At 54.0% G+C, this 16,180-nt stretch overlaps 7 protein-coding genes across 7 annotated transcripts; 3 read left to right on the forward strand and 4 right to left on the reverse strand.

Annotated features, from left to right (window-relative positions):
- Positions 1–2,916: 2,916 nt before the first annotated feature.
- Positions 2,917–4,347, forward strand: BDP81DRAFT_317240 (uncharacterized protein; the record flags this gene model as incomplete). The annotated part of the gene is made up of 2 exons (XM_060584240.1): positions 2,917–3,001; positions 3,233–4,347. The coding sequence occupies 2 exons, from the start codon at positions 2,917–2,919 to the stop codon at positions 4,345–4,347; spliced, it is 1,200 nt and encodes a 399-aa protein (XP_060446592.1).
- Positions 4,348–4,861: 514 nt separating this feature from the next.
- BDP81DRAFT_347558 (thymidylate kinase) lies at positions 4,862–6,134 on the forward strand. Its single transcript, XM_060586144.1, has 3 exons — positions 4,862–5,268; positions 5,373–5,481; positions 5,539–6,134. The coding sequence occupies exons 1-3, from the start codon at positions 5,043–5,045 to the stop codon at positions 6,011–6,013; spliced, it is 810 nt and encodes a 269-aa protein (XP_060446593.1). The 5' UTR covers positions 4,862–5,042; the 3' UTR covers positions 6,014–6,134.
- Positions 6,135–6,171: 37 nt separating this feature from the next.
- BDP81DRAFT_480806 (Alpha/Beta hydrolase protein) lies at positions 6,172–8,018 on the reverse strand (the record flags this gene model as incomplete). The annotated part of the gene is made up of 5 exons (XM_060594946.1): positions 7,698–8,018; positions 7,394–7,585; positions 6,939–7,320; positions 6,639–6,891; positions 6,172–6,579 (listed from the first exon to the last, which is right to left on the reverse strand). Exons 1-5 carry the CDS (start codon positions 7,960–7,962, stop codon positions 6,172–6,174), a joined length of 1,500 nt encoding a protein of 499 aa, XP_060446594.1. The 5' UTR covers positions 7,963–8,018.
- Positions 8,019–8,410: 392 nt separating this feature from the next.
- On the reverse strand, positions 8,411–10,114 carry BDP81DRAFT_426293 (uncharacterized protein). The gene is made up of 3 exons (XM_060590282.1): positions 9,842–10,114; positions 9,539–9,780; positions 8,411–9,476 (listed from the first exon to the last, which is right to left on the reverse strand). Exons 1-3 carry the CDS (start codon positions 10,085–10,087, stop codon positions 8,798–8,800), a joined length of 1,167 nt encoding a protein of 388 aa, XP_060446595.1. The 5' UTR covers positions 10,088–10,114; the 3' UTR covers positions 8,411–8,797.
- A 797-nt stretch (positions 10,115–10,911) lies between these two features.
- On the reverse strand, positions 10,912–12,539 carry BDP81DRAFT_449070 (adenosylmethionine decarboxylase; the record flags this gene model as incomplete). Its single annotated transcript, XM_060592360.1, has 2 exons — positions 10,912–12,362; positions 12,425–12,539. 2 exons carry the CDS (start codon positions 12,537–12,539, stop codon positions 10,912–10,914), a joined length of 1,566 nt encoding a protein of 521 aa, XP_060446596.1.
- Positions 12,540–14,014: 1,475 nt separating this feature from the next.
- Positions 14,015–14,792, forward strand: BDP81DRAFT_216160 (uncharacterized protein). Its single transcript, XM_060582717.1, has one exon. The coding sequence runs from the start codon at positions 14,260–14,262 to the stop codon at positions 14,752–14,754; it is 495 nt and encodes a 164-aa protein (XP_060446597.1). The 5' UTR covers positions 14,015–14,259; the 3' UTR covers positions 14,755–14,792.
- BDP81DRAFT_426297 (P-loop containing nucleoside triphosphate hydrolase protein) lies at positions 14,645–15,864 on the reverse strand. Its single transcript, XM_060590283.1, has 2 exons — positions 15,766–15,864; positions 14,645–15,706 (listed from the first exon to the last, which is right to left on the reverse strand). Exons 1-2 carry the CDS (start codon positions 15,796–15,798, stop codon positions 14,831–14,833), a joined length of 909 nt encoding a protein of 302 aa, XP_060446598.1. The 5' UTR covers positions 15,799–15,864; the 3' UTR covers positions 14,645–14,830.
- Between the last annotated feature and the right edge of the window lie 316 nt (positions 15,865–16,180).

The raw sequence follows: 16,180 nt of genomic DNA on the forward strand, positions 1-16,180 counted from the left end.
AAGTCCAACAAGAGAGGGGTCATCAAGTAAGGCCATGGAAGAGGCATGAGGTCACCCGGCGAATGCGTGCTCAGCAAACTGACGAACCAAGGTCCCAATACGAGGTTTGGGAGAGTGGCAGAGCAGAGTAGGCGATATTACCCCCTGCGTCAGAAGGGCCGCAGTGTGGGTGAGGGCGGCTAACACTCTAAGCCAACGACGGTGAGGGGCTCGATTGGTCGCGGCCAGGCACGTTGGAATGAGGGAAGCTGTTTGATGGTGAGGTAGAGTGTGAGAGAGAGAGAAGAGGAATAAGCAATGTGGCAAACGTGTGCTTTGACAATACTCGCAAATGGTTTGCAGAACATTGAGAGTAGTGTTTCCTATTCATCCAAGGGAGGAAGAATGAAGAATAATGAATGTAAGTCATGTACGGATGAGCTGCGGGAGCTATGGCCAGAGGTTCAACAGTGCTCACGGCTCACGGAGCGAGTTGAGATGAAAGTGATGGCAGTCAGATCAGGTACCCACTTGAGCAAAGTAAGGTAAAGTTATCCGTGGCCAAGATGATCTGCTGAATGGACTACAAATACAGTGACAGACTGTACGGATGTGGACGGATATAGTGCGAGACTTGAAAGGTGGGATGAGAGGTGAGAGGATGCAATTGCATGGGCAGCTGTCATTTCGGAAGGTGAATGCCCACACGCACTGCCGACGGGTGCGAGGGGGGCCCTGCGCGTGGGCCATGGTGACTGATGGACGAGGATCACTGTACGGATACGGATCCTTGGTGGGAAATCTAGCGGGCAATATGGGCTTTATCAACGCGTAGGGCAGATTCGCATGTCTCGCACTCTCCCTTGAATTCAAGTCGCGCTCTTTTCGGCCAGTTCTAATTACGGACAAGGTATCTTACAGGTAGGTAAAGGTAACGTAAAGGCAGCCCGCTTCAGGTCTCTTGGTGTTGCTCATCTTGAAGGTATCCGTAGACGAGATGGTATTGGCTGGTCGCAAGCTGTACCCCCACTTATTGAAGACGCGTTTAATTGGCCGTGTATCGCGGTACGGAGAGTGGAGACTGGAAGGGAAGTTGCATTCTGGGTGAGGTGCCCTTGGCCGCTGCTGCCTTTCCTGTTCGCGCCGACCAATCACATGATGCACACAGCCCGTCGCATGAACGTCGCTTTCCTACAAACCCACTTTTCCGACGAGTCTCTCTTTCCTGACGGGATTTTACGTGTGGTGTTTCTTACTATGTAGGTACGTGGGTACGTGGGTACGTGCCCGGTCAGACTCGCAGGGAAGGCACTGACGACTGGCAAGCCCGGCAAGGAAAGAGGAAAGCTGCATCTGACTTTCCCTGATTGATCCTTGGATGATTGGTGTGGTCCGCGGTGTGTCTCTCACCTAGGTGCATTGGCCCATCTCGACACGCCAGGAATACGACGACTCCATTGGCCTTGTCACGGAACTCTCGCGTTTTACCACGTCGCTTTCTGTCTCTGTCTCGTCGCTGTCTCTGGCGCTTCCAGTCTCTCTCTCAGTCTCATCTCTCTTTCTCCATCCGTACGAACACTTCCCATTATTGCCTGTCGAGGCACCAGATGTTCGCTGTTCGACGTCTTGGAACCACCCAATCTCGCACCGGCACACTGCTGAACGCGCCCGTCTCTGGAGGTTTGAGCATTCGTTCGACCCAACTCGTTCAACTTCCAACTTCTCGAGGTAAGAGAGCAAGCATCCATGATCCCAATACCTACAACGCAGATGGCAGATCAATTTACTCTGTTCCCCCCATCTTATCCTGTCCTACCTTACCCTGCCCGGCATCCCTCGCCTCCTTGCCCTGGCACACCACACCGCACACCATCTCTTCCACGTCCCATCTCCGTCTCCATCGGCTGAGAACTAACTCTTACAGTCTTACTCCACCCAGACGCCAGACCGTGTTTGCTGTACGCTGCCTCCGCGTCTCTTTTAGAGCAAGGTACCCGTCATCCCTAGACTGCCCTATTCTTTCCCCTCCTACAAATCCCATCATCCAAGTATCTCTCTCCAACTGCTGACAAGGCGCCTACACTTAGATTCCTGGTCTCTACTCTCTAAACGTCCTTAGTTGACTCCTTACACACCCGTCTTCCTCGAAATACCATACCGTCGCTTGCTTCTCTGGGCACTGGGTGGTCCATCTCTGTCCCTCACGCAGTAGCGCAACTCAGCTTCAAACCACTTTTTTATTCTTTCTTAGCCCCAGGGCCTTGCATCCAGCGACCAACGCCGCGTCGCCGACCAGGCCCAGGACCCAAACCCAGGCCTTACCTTAGCGATACACGCCCTTCTCTATCCCACCCCCGGTTCCGTGCGCGCGCGCCCTCTCTTCCTCTCCGCGTCTCTCTCCCGCTCACGAGACCGCATCTCAATCTCAGTCCCTACCTTTCCTGAGAGTAATCCCTGCTCCCTACCGACGCTCACCTCGCTCGCCCTCTTTTCTCTCTCTATCCCCCCCCCTTCCCACCCCACGCCAGCTCGTCGACCCCGTTTCGGTCACTCTCTTCCTGCAACCAACTCGACGATTCCACTGCGCGGAAGAGAATAACAAAAATAAACAAATCCTCACACTCGCTACTCCATCCCAACGCACACCTTAACCGCCACCCGCAGAGCTTCAACACCGTCGAGTCTGTCTGGCACCGATTTTCCTTCCTGGGGAACTTATCGACGAGGGGACGCTGCAATTCAATCACGAGTCCCCATTCTTCACGAATCGAGCCGACTGTCGATCATAGAGCAACTGGGACCCAGGGCATCGACTGAAAGCCGCTGGCTGGGCTGCTCCCATTCCCGAAGCACCGCACCGCATCGCATCCTACTGCGGAACCACAACACCACATCCACTCGCCCTGTTGCGCGCACAACTGCTTCGATCCACACACGATGGCGTCTATTTCCCGTCAACCCTTTGCGCCCCTCGACGGTACTCGACTGCAGAATCTGACAAGCATTAAGAATAGACAGAATGGTATGTTTGATCAATCCACGACCAAACACACTCGTTCCTCTCCCCGCAATTCTCATGTTCTCTTGTTCCGTACTTGCGACGTCGCAGACGCTGGACGTGGCGCTCTCACATGAGATCCGCCCGCCATGCTGCTGGAATGCGCCTAACCCCCCCCCCCCCCCCCATCTTGAGCACCTGCCCCAAAACATGTCCAAATACTTCTGCAAAATTGATTGCTAATTCTTTCAACAGCTGCTCCATCAGCTACTGGCGGCAAGCGCAAAGCTTCAGACAGCGTAGAAACCGACGATTGCGAAAATGTCGACCCGTTTGCTTTTTCTAAGCGATCTAAGAGCTCCGAAGCCTTCTACCCGTCAAAGGATGTCCTCAAGCCTTCCTCCTTCATCCTCACAAAGGCCGCGCCCCTCGCCGCAAGCTCCGTGTTGAATTCCTCAAGGCCTACCCTCCCTCGCCCTCGCAGTCTACTCCAGCCCAAATCGCCGTCAGCGAAGATCAACACCGCTATCGCCAAGTCCTCCCCACTCTCAGCTCCCGCTGGCCGTTCGCCGACTCGCGGCAAGCGGTCTGGCATCCTTTCAAACCGTCGTAGAACCGCTGGTCCCTATACGCGCGTAGACCCGCCTGCCTTCAACCTGCCTTCATCCTCCTCGGCACCATTCAGCCTCGATGCTGCTCTCAAGGGGACTATCCCTAGCTATGCTGCCCGTTCCACCGTTGCCACGTCCTCGCGGAATGCCGTCAAGGACCTTGACGAGCCTGACCTGAAGGCATCTTGGTTCTTTGATATCCACGAGGATACGCCAGAGCAAGAAATGACCAACATGCTGCAGCACGGAACTTGTGTCCTTGACATTAGCTCGGATGAAGAGAGTGAACGCAAGGCTAGCAGAGACCGCGCAGAGGGTCGCGACAAGGAGAATGTACCGCCTGTCGATGACGTTAGCCAGACATCTGCACGTCGCTCTGCTCGTCGTACCAGTGAGGACGAGATGATCTTTGAGAAGGAGAGGATAGCTCTGGGCGAGATGGACGCTAGCGAATTCTATGCCTTCGGCTGCGACGAGTCATCGATCATCATCATTCCTGCCGACGAAGAGGAAGAAGAAAACGAGGTGGCCCCTCAAACCGCAGTCCCCGAACTCCAAGAGCTCGTTTCGGAACCCACAGTAGTCCCGCTTGAGGTTCCCGTGGAAGAAAAAGGTGTAGACGAGCTCATGGGCAAATCCACAGAGACAGCAGCCAAGGCCGCGCTCTTGGAGCCAATGGAGGGCACGGGTGAGAGCTTTGAGCTGTGGGAAAGTGGAAGCGCCAAAGATGAATCAGAGGTGGCGGTTGCCGAATGCTGATGATGGCTTGCTTTCCTTTGATTATTGGGCTCGACTATGCTTCGCTTCCAACTATTCACCATCTTTTTAATCACGGGTCCATGATGAATGCGGCGTTTGCAACGGTTGTTCGGGATTTCCGATGGACGAGCAAGGACTAAGCGACGGGGAACCCTGGGGCACTCTTGGTGTAGGAACAACGGATATGGGTGTCATGTTTTGTACAAAGCCGGGTTCGGAGTATTGCTATTGTTGGATTTCGTTTGAACGATTGATGTTGTCATCAATAAAGCACTATTGACGGTTTTATTATTTTTTGACCACATGAAGCATCAGTGCTACCATACCCGTGATCAACCCCAGCCAACAACTCTGGCCGTGTAAGTGTGTAGCCCATGTCAGGACCTCATCATCCGTCGTCGCATCATCCACCGATTCATCCGGGTGCTTCAAGATGTGCCGTCTGGTGTTGGTCCGCGATCTGGTCCCACGTGACAGCCGCCCACGCACCCTGCCCGGTCGCTCCAACGCCCGTATTCCGGGGCTCCACTCGGCCCGCATGTGCCCACTACACCTCAGCATCCAGAACCGCACCACTCGACAGCCACTCGCATCTCTCACCAGCGCAGTGGCCCGCACTCATATCCGCTCATTGGATCATAAAAGGTAGATATTGCAGTACCGAAACGTGCTGTGAAACGGCATTCCGAGACTCAATGGCATCGATCAATGACCTCGCCACGGCGGCCATAGCGACTTCGGCCGCAACCGGCGGGCAGGCCGGGGATGCCCTCCCCGTCACCACGCCGCCGGCGGGTGTCATTCGCGGCGCCTTCATTGCCTTTGAAGGCCTTGATCGGAGCGGCAAGACTACGCAGGTGAAGTTGCTTGAGCAGCGGTTGATTGAGGAGGGGAAGAAGGTCAAAGTCATGCGGTTTCCGGGTGTGTGTTTTCTAACTTGACGACGTTAACGCCGTTTTCCACCTTTTTTCCCCAAATGCATGTTCATCAAGTACGTAGCATTACTGACTGAACTCATCTCACAGACAGAACAACGCCTATTGGCCAGATGATTGATGCCTATCTCAAGAGCTCGGTCGAGATGGAAGACCACGTCATCCACCTCCTCTTTAGCGCAAACAGATGGGAAGCAGTGTAAGTCTCCAACATCTCGTGAGCCCATGGAGCATCACGAAACTTACATATTGACAGAAAAAACATCCAAAATCTCCTGGCGTCAGGATACACCGTCATCTGCGACAGGTATTACCACTCCGGCATCGTCTACTCCGCCGCGAAACAGAACCCCCACCTGAACCTCCACTGGGCACGCCAACCGGAACTCGGCCTCCCCCGACCGGATCTCGTTCTGTTTCTCGACCTCGAAGAGGCCGTCGCCAGAGAGCGCGGGGGCTGGGGCGGGGAGGTGTACGAAAAGGCCGAGTTCCAGAAGCGGGTACGCGAGCTGTTCTGGGGGCTGAGCTTGGGGCGAGTTGGGCCTGATGGCGGGCTGGGCGAGGAGGGCAGGGTTGATCGGGAGTTCCGGCAGGAGGAGGAGGATCTGGTTGTGGTTGATGCTGGGGGCACGCTGGAGGATGTTGCGGAGGAGATTTGGAGGAAGATTGGGCCGAGGGTGGAGGGGGTTGAGAAGGGCGAGGCTGGGAGCACGGTGAGGGTTGTGTCATGAGTTGCGTAACTCATGATTTACAGAGCAGAGGGTAATTCTGGCTAGCGTTGTCGAATGGTGTGGAATTTGGTGAAGATGCGTAGAGTACTTGGACCAACATAATCGATTCCACTGGCTAAGCATCCTAGTGATCTCAAGGTGATGACCCATAACCTCTCTTAACTAATGGCCTTGAGTTTGGGCCAAATCTTCTCAAAAAGCTTGCACCTTTCATCCAGCCTTGTAGAATTCGATACCGTCATGACGCTCGAGGTATCACCCACATCCCCCAAGATCGCGACATCGAGCGGGGCATAAGACGATCCCACGGCCGGCCACCCAGGCCCTGCGGAAGGATTCTTGACAAATCGCGCAATGACCCCCCTGAAGTATTCATACACTGCGTACGTTTGAGGGGTATAAGGTGTGGTATCTGGATCGGTAAAGAGAAGAATGATCTCTGAGCCGTGAAACCTGCCCAGCCAGTCGTACTCTTTGGGTAAGAGATTCAAGATTGAGGTATTGAAATGGTAGCGCCAGGTAGAGATATTGTTCGAAGATGCTGTCGACGCAAGTATAGATTGAGGCTGCGCCTGTTGTCAGCAACTTCGAGGTTTGGTGAGAATTGGTTGGACAGATAACGTACGCAAGACCAGAGTAAGTCAGTATAAATGGCTGAGGCAAGGTCAAAGTCGGTGATGACACTAGGATCAGAGCGGTACATGGAGATGATCATCTCCCGGTCTTCGGACGGTACGAGGGCTGACGGAAGGTATGCATCAAAGAAGGCCGTCATGTTGACTTTATCGTTGACCAGACCGCGCCCTTCTTCCTCCACAATACCCGTCAGGATCGGAATTTTGACAACATCCCCGTTTCTCCATAGTTCGCCTGGCTTGCTGAGCACCGTCGAGTTGTCAATTGCGGTCCGAAAGTGATACGATACTTCCGCATGGTGTTGATGAGGGTTTTCGCTGGGACGGCTTTCATACATTCTAGTTCATCTGACGAGTTGGCGCATCCAACTAGACTCGACAGTCCCGTCCAGGCCTCGATCCCAGGCGATGGGTGTGCAAGGTGCCCGAAGCTCATCTGCCCACTGGACATGATGGCACCACGGAAAGGGACCAAAGTGTCGTTGGCGTAGGCTTTCAGGTGGTGGTCTACGGAAAAGGATCCAGCAGACTGGCCCCAGATTGTCACCTTGGACGGGTCGCCGCCAAAGGTGGCGATGTTATCTTGTACCCAAGCCAGAGCCAGACGTTGGTCGTGTAGACCCAGGTTTTGTTCGCTTGGTGGGATCTCAGGTGATGCAGGAAAGCCAAAGACTATACAGCGCATGCGTTAGTTCTTGATGCTTCTGTAGATGATGATCATCATCATAGCTTGGACGCAACGTACCATTTGTGCGGTAATTAAGAGTTACGGCGACAATGTCTTCATATGCCGCGAAAGCAGAAAGATCAAGTCTGCCGTGGCCCAGCTGCCATCCACCACCGTGGATGAAGACGACCACGGCAAGCCCGGCGTCCGGGAATCTGGTTGTGGGGGCGAAGACATTGATGCTCAGACAGTCTTCACTTTCGGGTGGTGCTGGAGTGGTAAAAAGACCCTCGAGGAGTTCTGGTCTTGGGCCGAGCTCTTTGAGAGGAACATCAGGTCAGTAACAGAGGCAGAGGGGCGAGTGAGAAGAGCTGTATCTTACCGTTGATGCCAAAGTTCTGGAGACATGCCGGCCCAAATGTTGTGGCATTGAGAGTGTCAACCCACGGCTTCGGTGGCTGAGGTAGGGAAAACCGTTCAGGTATAGAGGCATAGGGGATTTCGAGAAACTTATTCACTGGAGATAATGCGTTTGGGCGGCTCGTCGAGATGCCTTGGATCGGACCCGAGAATATCGTGGCGGTTGGAAAGGCCGTTAAGCTGGCCGAGGAAACAGCGGACGAAAGGAGCTTCTTCTGGATCTTCATGTTCAGTGAGTTCGAAAGTGATAAACCAGTCTCGCCTTTGATTATGGGTAGATTTCCGTAAGAGTAGAGTTCGAAATCTTGAGTGAGTAGCGACGACTCAATATCTTAGAGGCGACTGAGTTTTTCATGTCGTGCCCTTACCTATATACTCATTGAGATCCATCCGATAGCCCCCCAGATCGCTAGCATACCACCATCAATCATGAAATTGATACCAATGTAAGACTCACACAGCTCCGAATGTCTGCTTAGCTAGGCATGCTAAGCATCTGGCGTCTCGTGCATGTGCAGATCATCATGTCAATCATTACGAAGCCTGCGATGGCTTCCTGCGGTATGGCTGGTCTGCTTGCTCGGGCGTAAATCTCACGCAATTTCAACAGAATGTGAAAAACGATGCCAAGAAAATGCTTGCGTCGGAGTGGCTGAGCGGTCCTAAGGGTCCTATCACGGTCAACACGAGATACGAAGCCAAGCCACTAAACGGGATTTTGGGGTAATATGGCATGTAAGTGGCTGTAAGGCGTGTCAGATTCGCAGGGAGATAACTTCAACCTCAAGAAGGATAGGTAGAAGAACGTCAGGCTGTCGCAAGCTTACAACGCGGGCAGCATTCAAGAAAAATGTAAGTGAGATTGATTACAAAAGAAATCCAATAAGATTGACACGCGGAGGCAACAAAAGAACGCTTCATCTGCTCATAACCCATAATCCGTAATCCATGACCCATAACCCGTGACCATAACCTCGCTTTATCCAGACAACCAAGTAGTACAAGATTCTGAGAATTCACACGGAAATAAACGTCATTCAACTTTCCACCACATTTCGGCTGTCAGACTTGTTCCGGACTATGTGTGATGATAATCGAAGGCAGAGGCGGCTTCAACGCGACGCCACGGGTATCGAACCTTCCGTCGAGCGTATCCGTTCCGACGGTAGACCCGTAGTCGCTCAACGACCCGTTCCGCCGCACGCCGGTATCAACGGCAAGCTGCTCCCAATCCTTAGCCCACGCCGTTCCGGGGGGAGGGGGACACGGCTTGTCCTTGTTCGCCGGCGGGGCGAGCTTACCGTTCCCAGGGCAGAGGCATTCAGGCGCGTTGGCGGGGGTGATCTTGATGGCCGGCGCGACGGAGGTCTGTTCCAGCTCGGGGAGAGGAGGCAGCGGCTCTGCGATGGGGAGCATGATGCCGAGGGAGTCCGGGTGCGGGTACGGAATTGGTGGGACGGGGGGAATTTGCTCCCGGCGTCTGGGATAGCTGGCTTTGCGGACGAGTTTGGCTCTTGCCGGGGCCGGGATCGTGTGTCGATGGTTTGCAGGGAAGTAGTAGTAGGCGGGAGGGGTCGGAGGACGGCTGTTAGGCCGGCTTGAAGGCTTGGCTTCCTCGTCCTTCAGGTCCTTTTCGAAAGCGCTGACTAGACATGTAACGGTGTTGCGCCGCCTGAAGCAGGGCAGCTCGAATGGGTGTGATGCAATCTCCAGCACAAGAATGACAACAATGCTGCACAGTCTAGTCGAAGGATGTCAGTTCAAGATGCATTTCATGCGATACATCATCAAGTTGTGACGTACATTCCGACGACGGATACTGAGAAGTTGAGCTCGGTAATGGGGCTTTGTGTCACGAAGCCGGGGTAATGTGACAGAGCTACCGAAGAGAGAATCATGGCCGGAATCCATAGCAAGAGACCCAGTCGGGCAACTATGACAGCCCACGATACCAGAGGTGATTGTAGCGACTGTCTCTTGACAACCTGGTAGTTGCGGAACGACACAATGATGTGCAACACCACGTACATGGGAGAGATCATCGACTGCGAAGAATCGTTAGCCATCATTCCAGTGAGCCACAGCTACTAGAGCGGGGGAACTTACACCAAATAGGATGAAGCTTTGACTGAGACAGTCACGCTCGCCAGTCTTTGAAGGCCGAAACTGAACAGCCGAAAGGCAGAGACCTCCACCGGACGCGACGATCATGAGGAGCATGACAGCGATCATGACAATCGGTAGAGGCTTCGGCGGGGACTTTGTGGAAACATCGCTTCCCGACATGGAGGACTTTGTCTCCAACGACTCGACGACACTGACGGTGTCGTCGCCTTTGAGAGAAGGAGCCATGGCAGAAGGCGGCGAGGGTTGATCGGATGCTTGACTGTTGCTTGAGTTTCCATCATCTTCACTTCGATATCCTTCTCGGAGCAGCTTCATATATCACCTGAAGCGGGATGGCTGGTGTCTTCGCGATGGCTGCCAGCACTTGCTGGCGTGGCGGGTGGGCTCTCAACATTCCAGCCCGAGACTAAAGCAGGCACTGGTCACTGGGGTCCAACGGCCATCTGGGGTGGTTGTGGGCTGGAGCACGGCTGCATCGGAACGCAAAGGTCTATCGATCCGATGCATTCCAGAACATGGCTGCTACTGAGCAGCGTTAAACGCCTCAGAAAGCTCCGCGTGGTTGGCAGATCCAGCTCAAGCTTGGGCTTCCCCTGGCCAGTATCAGTAAACATGTCAATAACGGCCCGAGGCTGGTCAATAATTCGTAGCTGAACCGCATGGCTGCGATTTTTCAGCCGGCCTGGTGAAGCGTGGAAGAAACATAATCTACGCAGCAATCAATCGCATCGGGATCGAAGCCGAGTGAGTAGTCGGACACCGAGTGAAGCGAGCTCGGATTATCACACAAATAGGCAAGGCTAATAGAGGGAGGCGGCGTGTGGGGGACTCTAAATCATGATATATTGACGGAACAATTTGTTTTCAGATACAGATCCTGTTGCTGAAGCTACTGATGGGGAGTATCCGACCATGAAACTACCATGCGTAGATATGTGTTTACTATATAACGAGCGTGTTTTGGACGGGATGGCAACCGCACAGAATATGACCGGATGCATCACGCGCTCGATGAAGGGAAACATAGCCGACGCCTCGGGGAGGGCAACTCAAATCTCCTCTCCAAGACGGGCCTCACGGTCGCCAGTCCAGTCATCCCGCTCGTAGAAACGGAAGACGAGGTCGTAATCCTCAAAGTCATGGACTACGCGGTCAATACGACGGTATCCACGGACAGGGTCAACAAGACGTTGAACGGCAGTCCCTCGAGAGGCATAGTCTCCCATGCCGTAGGGGTTTGCGCTCTTGCCCTTGGCCTCGAACAGAGTCACACTGAAGCGGCCAGGCTTGAAAATGTCAACGACGTGCTCGATGATCTCAGCCGTGGTACGGCCACTCTGACCTCCAGGAACGTTTGTCTCGAAAGAGGCAAAGGAGCAGTTGGGCTCCGGAGTGACATGGACGGTGAAGTAGTGAGCGGCATTTCCGCCCTTCTCGTTCTGCGAGCCGTCTTCTTCGTCGGCGATGGCAGGAATGACACCATTGGCGGAAAACCCACAGGGGCTGAAGAGGTAGGCGTCGACGCGAGCCCCGGGATACTTGCTGGTCGGGTACACGCTGGAGAGGCCGCAACCCTCGGAAACGACAGTTCCAATAGCGTGACCCTCGGTAGTCAGAGCCTCGGTAGCGGCACGATCCCCATCGTTGAGGTCAGACTCGCCAATGTTCTCAAAGACATCGACATGCTCCTCGCCCGCCTTCTCATGAACGTGAGACATGTCACCCAAACTCTGGTGGGCGTTATCCCGAGCTGCCTGGGTCTGCTGCAAGTGCAACTTGTCGGTAGCGACCGCACTCGCGTCCGCCAAGTAGAACTGCTTCGCATTTTCAGGGTCGAGATCAGTCATGAGAATTTCAAGAGTTTCGTCACTGCGCTCCTCGAAGCCGCTGCTGAAGCTGGCCACACTACCAGTGGGAATCCTGGCCGCGAATGCAGCAGCTTCCTCAGCCTCGTCCGGGGTCCTAGGGGGCGTCAAGGTTTTGTTCGGCGTGGTGATGTAGAGGTACCAGTGGTCCCCATTCATTTTGCCGACCATGTAGGCACTGCCACCCTCGAAAAGGTCATCCAAGTATTTAACCTCGGATCTCCAGCTACGATGGGGACCCTGCTGGCGGTCAGGGAACAAAAAGTTCTTGCGACTGTAGAAGACTCGGTAGGGGGTCGCAGCAGCCTTGATATTGGTGGATTCCTTGGCGTTGTGGAACGGGAAGCCGGCGTGTTCGGCCGCGATATGGAGCAGTCGCTGCAAGCCCAGGAGCAGAGTAGTCGTGCCGCAAGTCTTGAGGATGAGCTTGTGGGGAAAGACAAACAAGCTCGACTCAGACAAGAGGTAGGCGTCGACAGAGTCGGACTCGAGGACGGACAGGATCTTGCAGTTGACCATATCGAGCATGGTAACCCAAGTATCGGCGGAGACAGCTTTCAAGCCATTGGGCTGGGCGCTAGCGGGGAGGGACTCGGGGCCAGGAGCGAACCACACTTCGAGTAGCTTCTCAGGGCCTGGAAAACATGTCTGTCAGCAAGTGGTCGAAGTAGAGGTTTGCTATTTCTAAGCATATTACCTTCGAAGGCGTTGGTCGAGTCTAGGTCAGCAGCGACATCATGATTGATTGTCAGATGAGGAGTAGCCTCAGCCGGAGAGAGGGCGTAGTCGTTGGGGACCGAGGGGTTGACCATCTTCTGCAGGACTAGCTCTTGGGGCGCAACCCGGGAGCTTGAGAGAGAGCAGGCTTAGATGTTGATGACTTTCCCGGTAAAGGGCTAGAAGTCCGCGGGACACTAGCTACCGCTCAAACGAACTTTGCGGCGTTCGTTTGAGAGAGTAGGCCCACAGGAGGGTGGACAATTTTGGAGGCTGGCGGAGCCAGCAGCAAACAGTGTATAAGAGGTGCAACGTCACTTGAGGACGTTAGGGAGGTCGGGCGTTGAGGGGTAGGAAAATAACCCTAAGGATCGGAATTGTGTCTTGTTGTAGGGCCTCGCTCTGGCAGAAACCGATACCTGTGGTGGAGTATCGGGCCCGGCAGACGAGGATATCTGCGCGATGGGAGGTCGGAGAGATGGTGGAAGAGGAGCGTAGTAGAAGAGCGATGCTTCTATGGAGGTGTGTTTTGTGCTTGGTGTTTAGGCAGGTGTTATCTGGGCCTACGGAAGGATGATGTTAGCGGGATGCGCCGATGTTGTGAAGAAGGCCAATGGTTGTAGGATGGGATTGAACAGTAGACCGAGCATGCGATAGGTGGTAGTTCCATTGGATGTCTCAGGAGAAGGATGAGAGGCTTACTTTGCGGGCTTGGAGAGGAAGCGTAGGAGGTCGACTTGGTTCATAGATGGCCAGAAATCGGCTGGGGTCGTAGAGCGAGGGGCAGCGTGAATGCCACCAATATTGAGATCACCGTCGCAGGGTGGCTAGATTTGTGTATTGATCATAGAGTTGTTGTCGGGTTGAGAAAAGAGGATCGCGTGTCGCACAAACCGAAGAAAGTTATCGGCGTGGGAAGGTAGGTTGTCAATTTTGAAGCTTCCGGGAGAGATTCCGTCGTGGTGGATGTGGATGTGGATGTGGATGTGCTTGTTGTGGTTCGTGGTGGAGGGGAACCGTTGTTCCAGTGGGTTAAGAAAAAAAAAAAAAGTTGTTTCTGCAAATTGAGCGACAATTGGCAAGCATGGGGCGACCCCTCCCCGGCTCTCCACGCAAAAATTTCAGCCCAAGCTACGAGGATGCAAGCCGCAGCCCGCGGGAGCTTGTAACTGGGAGGTCATTATGGCTAAAACAGACATGGAGGTACTTTCTCGCATGTACTCCGTACCTACCTTACCTTCCTATTCACTTGCGCACTTCTCGAATGGCAACGTTTCTTTGGCGGTATTTCTTGACCGACTCTACGCTGCAGACAGCCATTTTGGGATTGCCCAGTGTTTCCCTGCTGATAAACCTGTCCCCCCCCCCCCTCATCTTCTTCATACCGTAGCAAGTTGCAATCATACTCAGTCCCTACCTTATGCCAGTGGAGAGCTATGCCCGGGAAAGCACGGAAAAGACATCCTAGAGGTTGCGAGACAGGGAAAGACATTGGTGGCTTGGGTACCTTAGGGACTGCAGGGGGGACGTGTCTCGTTGAAGAACGGAATTCAGACGTCATTTTTCGCAGCCCTAGGCCTGGACCCAAGATAAAAAACCACCCGACCTGTCATGGAGGGGTAACTTCCAGGCTGTACAAATAGTGTAGGTAAGCATTTCAGGACCACCCAGAATTAGCCTACCTTTTTGTACAGTCATGCCGGTGGCATAGTGACATGTCACCTAAGGCGATTGAGTCTGAGAGAACAGCATGTGATGAATTGCACGGTAAATTGATAGAGTGAAGGGAATGCATCTCTTTCCCGTATCAAGTAGATGCACACGAGTATCTGGACATGCGGTGAAACCGTAAAAGTCGTGTTCTTCCAACTTCCCAGGCGTTTGACAGCGACTCAGGCAAGGCAAGGTACCTGTCAATCAGGTACCGCCATGTTTTTATGGGGCTTTCCCCATCCGAGGCACCAGGGATGCCACCAATCTCGATGCATCCTCACGTGCTTCCAAGCTTCCTGCGAATCGATGACTGGGCCGCACATCGGACATTGTCAACGACGGCGGAGTCAGGCCCGTCAACGTGGAGCTATTCGTACTTGGTGTTTTGTGAATTTCCCCAATATCTCTGATGCGTCTTGGGCTGCCAATTTGCATGCTGTTTCGGCTTCGCCATTGCCCAGTGTTCCTGTGCAGCGCCCCGATATTTGCATTTGCAGTTGCAGTTGCAGTTGCAGTTGCAGTACTCGACCCCTGGCAACCGTGGACGTATGTGCCCAGACTTGGGCACCAAGCCGAGCGTCTTCATCTCGCCAGTGACCAAAACCTGCAGCACGGGACGGATACTGAGCCTTGAGTTTACTGCTTGAGTTGATGTTGTAGATGGTTCATTTACTCATGACTGTGCTTGCGCCTCAACCGTTGTTGTGAGTTTTGACGTGATTTCGCTGAAGATGTGGGACAGCGAACAGTCCTGATACTTTTCAACAAGAGTATCGCCCTTCGTCTCGCCCTCTTTATCGGCGTGGCCAATGTCTTGGCCGTGGATTTGCGTCCCTTGGGGGTACTGTGGTCTCCTGCCGGACTCGACAAGTTCGCCGAATTGGGGGTCGATGGGTACGGTGCCGAGGAACGGCACGGAAAACTCCTGAGCCATGACGGCTCCTCCGCCGGAACTGAAAATGTTGGTGCACTCTGAGCAGTGTGGGCAGACGAAGCCGCTCATGTTCTCAACAACACCGAGAACCTTGATGTTGGTCTTGACGCAAAAGTTGAGCTCCTTTTTGACATCCGCCGTGGCAACCGCCTGCGGTGTTGTGACTACGACAGCACCCGCGACCTGGCCAGGCCGAGCGTCTCGCAGCAGTGTCTCGGCAAGGGAAATGTGCTCATCGCTAGTACCCGGGGGTGTGTCGATGAGCAGATAGTCGGTCTCATCCCACAAGACGTCGGAAAGGAACTGCCTGACCATGGCCGTCTTTTTAGGCCCGCGCCAGACGACGGCATCGCCGCGTCTGGGCAAGAGGAACCCGAGACTCATGGCGTGGAATGAGCCGATGCCCTTTTCTTCGACGGCATCGTGGACCGGCACGGGGAGCCAACCTCCAGGGGCTTGCTTCACCTTCTCGGCTTCAATCGACAACATGCGAGGGATTGAAGGTCCAGTGAGATCGACATCGAGTACACCGACAGAGTGGCCCGCCAGAGCGAGAGACAAGGCCAGTTGTGTCGTCACTGAAGACTTTCCGACGCCACCTTTGCCAGACAAGACCTACACAGCCAGTCAGTCGACGTTTGGTGCTTACACGGAGGGAAAATGAGGGGTCCTACGAGCACAATGTGCTTCACTTTGGAAAGCGACATGCTGATGATGGAGTCTTTGGAGTTATAGAAGTGAATTCGGTAAGTGAGAGAGAGAGAGAGAGAGAGAGAGAGATGCTGCGTAGAGGGGTACGTCGGAAAAGTGCAGTACACCGAGTATGGCAATGGAGCTGAAAGCGAGGTTGAAGAGCAAGTCAAATACGCCTCATTTGAAATCAAAGCTGTGCTTGTTCCCCACCCAATGGCAGTGTGACTGTGTGAGCCCGCGGGGTTGGTAAGCACCGGCAAGACAACCTAACCACAAGAACGAGAAAGTTTGCCTCTCGCTGTCTAGGCTTAACGTGTTGGAGTGCTGGTCTTGCTACCTTGCTCGAGGCTCGCGGGGAGGTAAGTGGTAGGTGGTAGGTGGTAGGTATTGTAGACA

The sequence above is a fragment of the Colletotrichum phormii genome (assembly GCF_030913505.1).
Source record: "Colletotrichum phormii strain CBS 102054 chromosome Unknown BDP81scaffold_8, whole genome shotgun sequence".
NCBI lineage: Eukaryota > Fungi > Ascomycota > Sordariomycetes > Glomerellales > Glomerellaceae > Colletotrichum > Colletotrichum phormii.

What these genes read in the sequence shown, in the direction of transcription:
- BDP81DRAFT_347558 (XM_060586144.1), top strand. Translation starts at nt 5,043, where the DNA reads ATGGCATCGATCAATGACCTCGCCACGGCGGCCATAGCGACTTCGGCC. An exon ending in CAAAGTCATGCGGTTTCCGG is followed by an intron (nt 5,269 to 5,372) that starts GTGTGTGTTTTC and finishes CTCATCTCACAG; the next exon opens with ACAGAACAACGCCTATTGGC. An exon ending in GCAAACAGATGGGAAGCAGT is followed by an intron (nt 5,482 to 5,538) that starts GTAAGTCTCCAA and finishes ACATATTGACAG; the next exon opens with AAAAAACATCCAAAATCTCC.
- BDP81DRAFT_426293 (XM_060590282.1), bottom strand. Translation starts at nt 10,087, where the DNA reads ATGGCTCCTTCTCTCAAAGGCGACGACACCGTCAGTGTCGTCGAGTCG. An exon ending in AAAGCTTCATCCTATTTGGT is followed by an intron (nt 9,781 to 9,841) that starts GTAAGTTCCCCC and finishes GATTCTTCGCAG; the next exon opens with TCGATGATCTCTCCCATGTA. An exon ending in TCAGTATCCGTCGTCGGAAT is followed by an intron (nt 9,477 to 9,538) that starts GTACGTCACAAC and finishes TCCTTCGACTAG; the next exon opens with ACTGTGCAGCATTGTTGTCA.
- BDP81DRAFT_216160 (XM_060582717.1), top strand. Translation starts at nt 14,260, where the DNA reads ATGCACACGAGTATCTGGACATGCGGTGAAACCGTAAAAGTCGTGTTC.
- BDP81DRAFT_426297 (XM_060590283.1), bottom strand. Translation starts at nt 15,798, where the DNA reads ATGTCGCTTTCCAAAGTGAAGCACATTGTGCTC. An exon ending in AAGTGAAGCACATTGTGCTC is followed by an intron (nt 15,707 to 15,765) that starts GTAGGACCCCTC and finishes CTGGCTGTGTAG; the next exon opens with GTCTTGTCTGGCAAAGGTGG.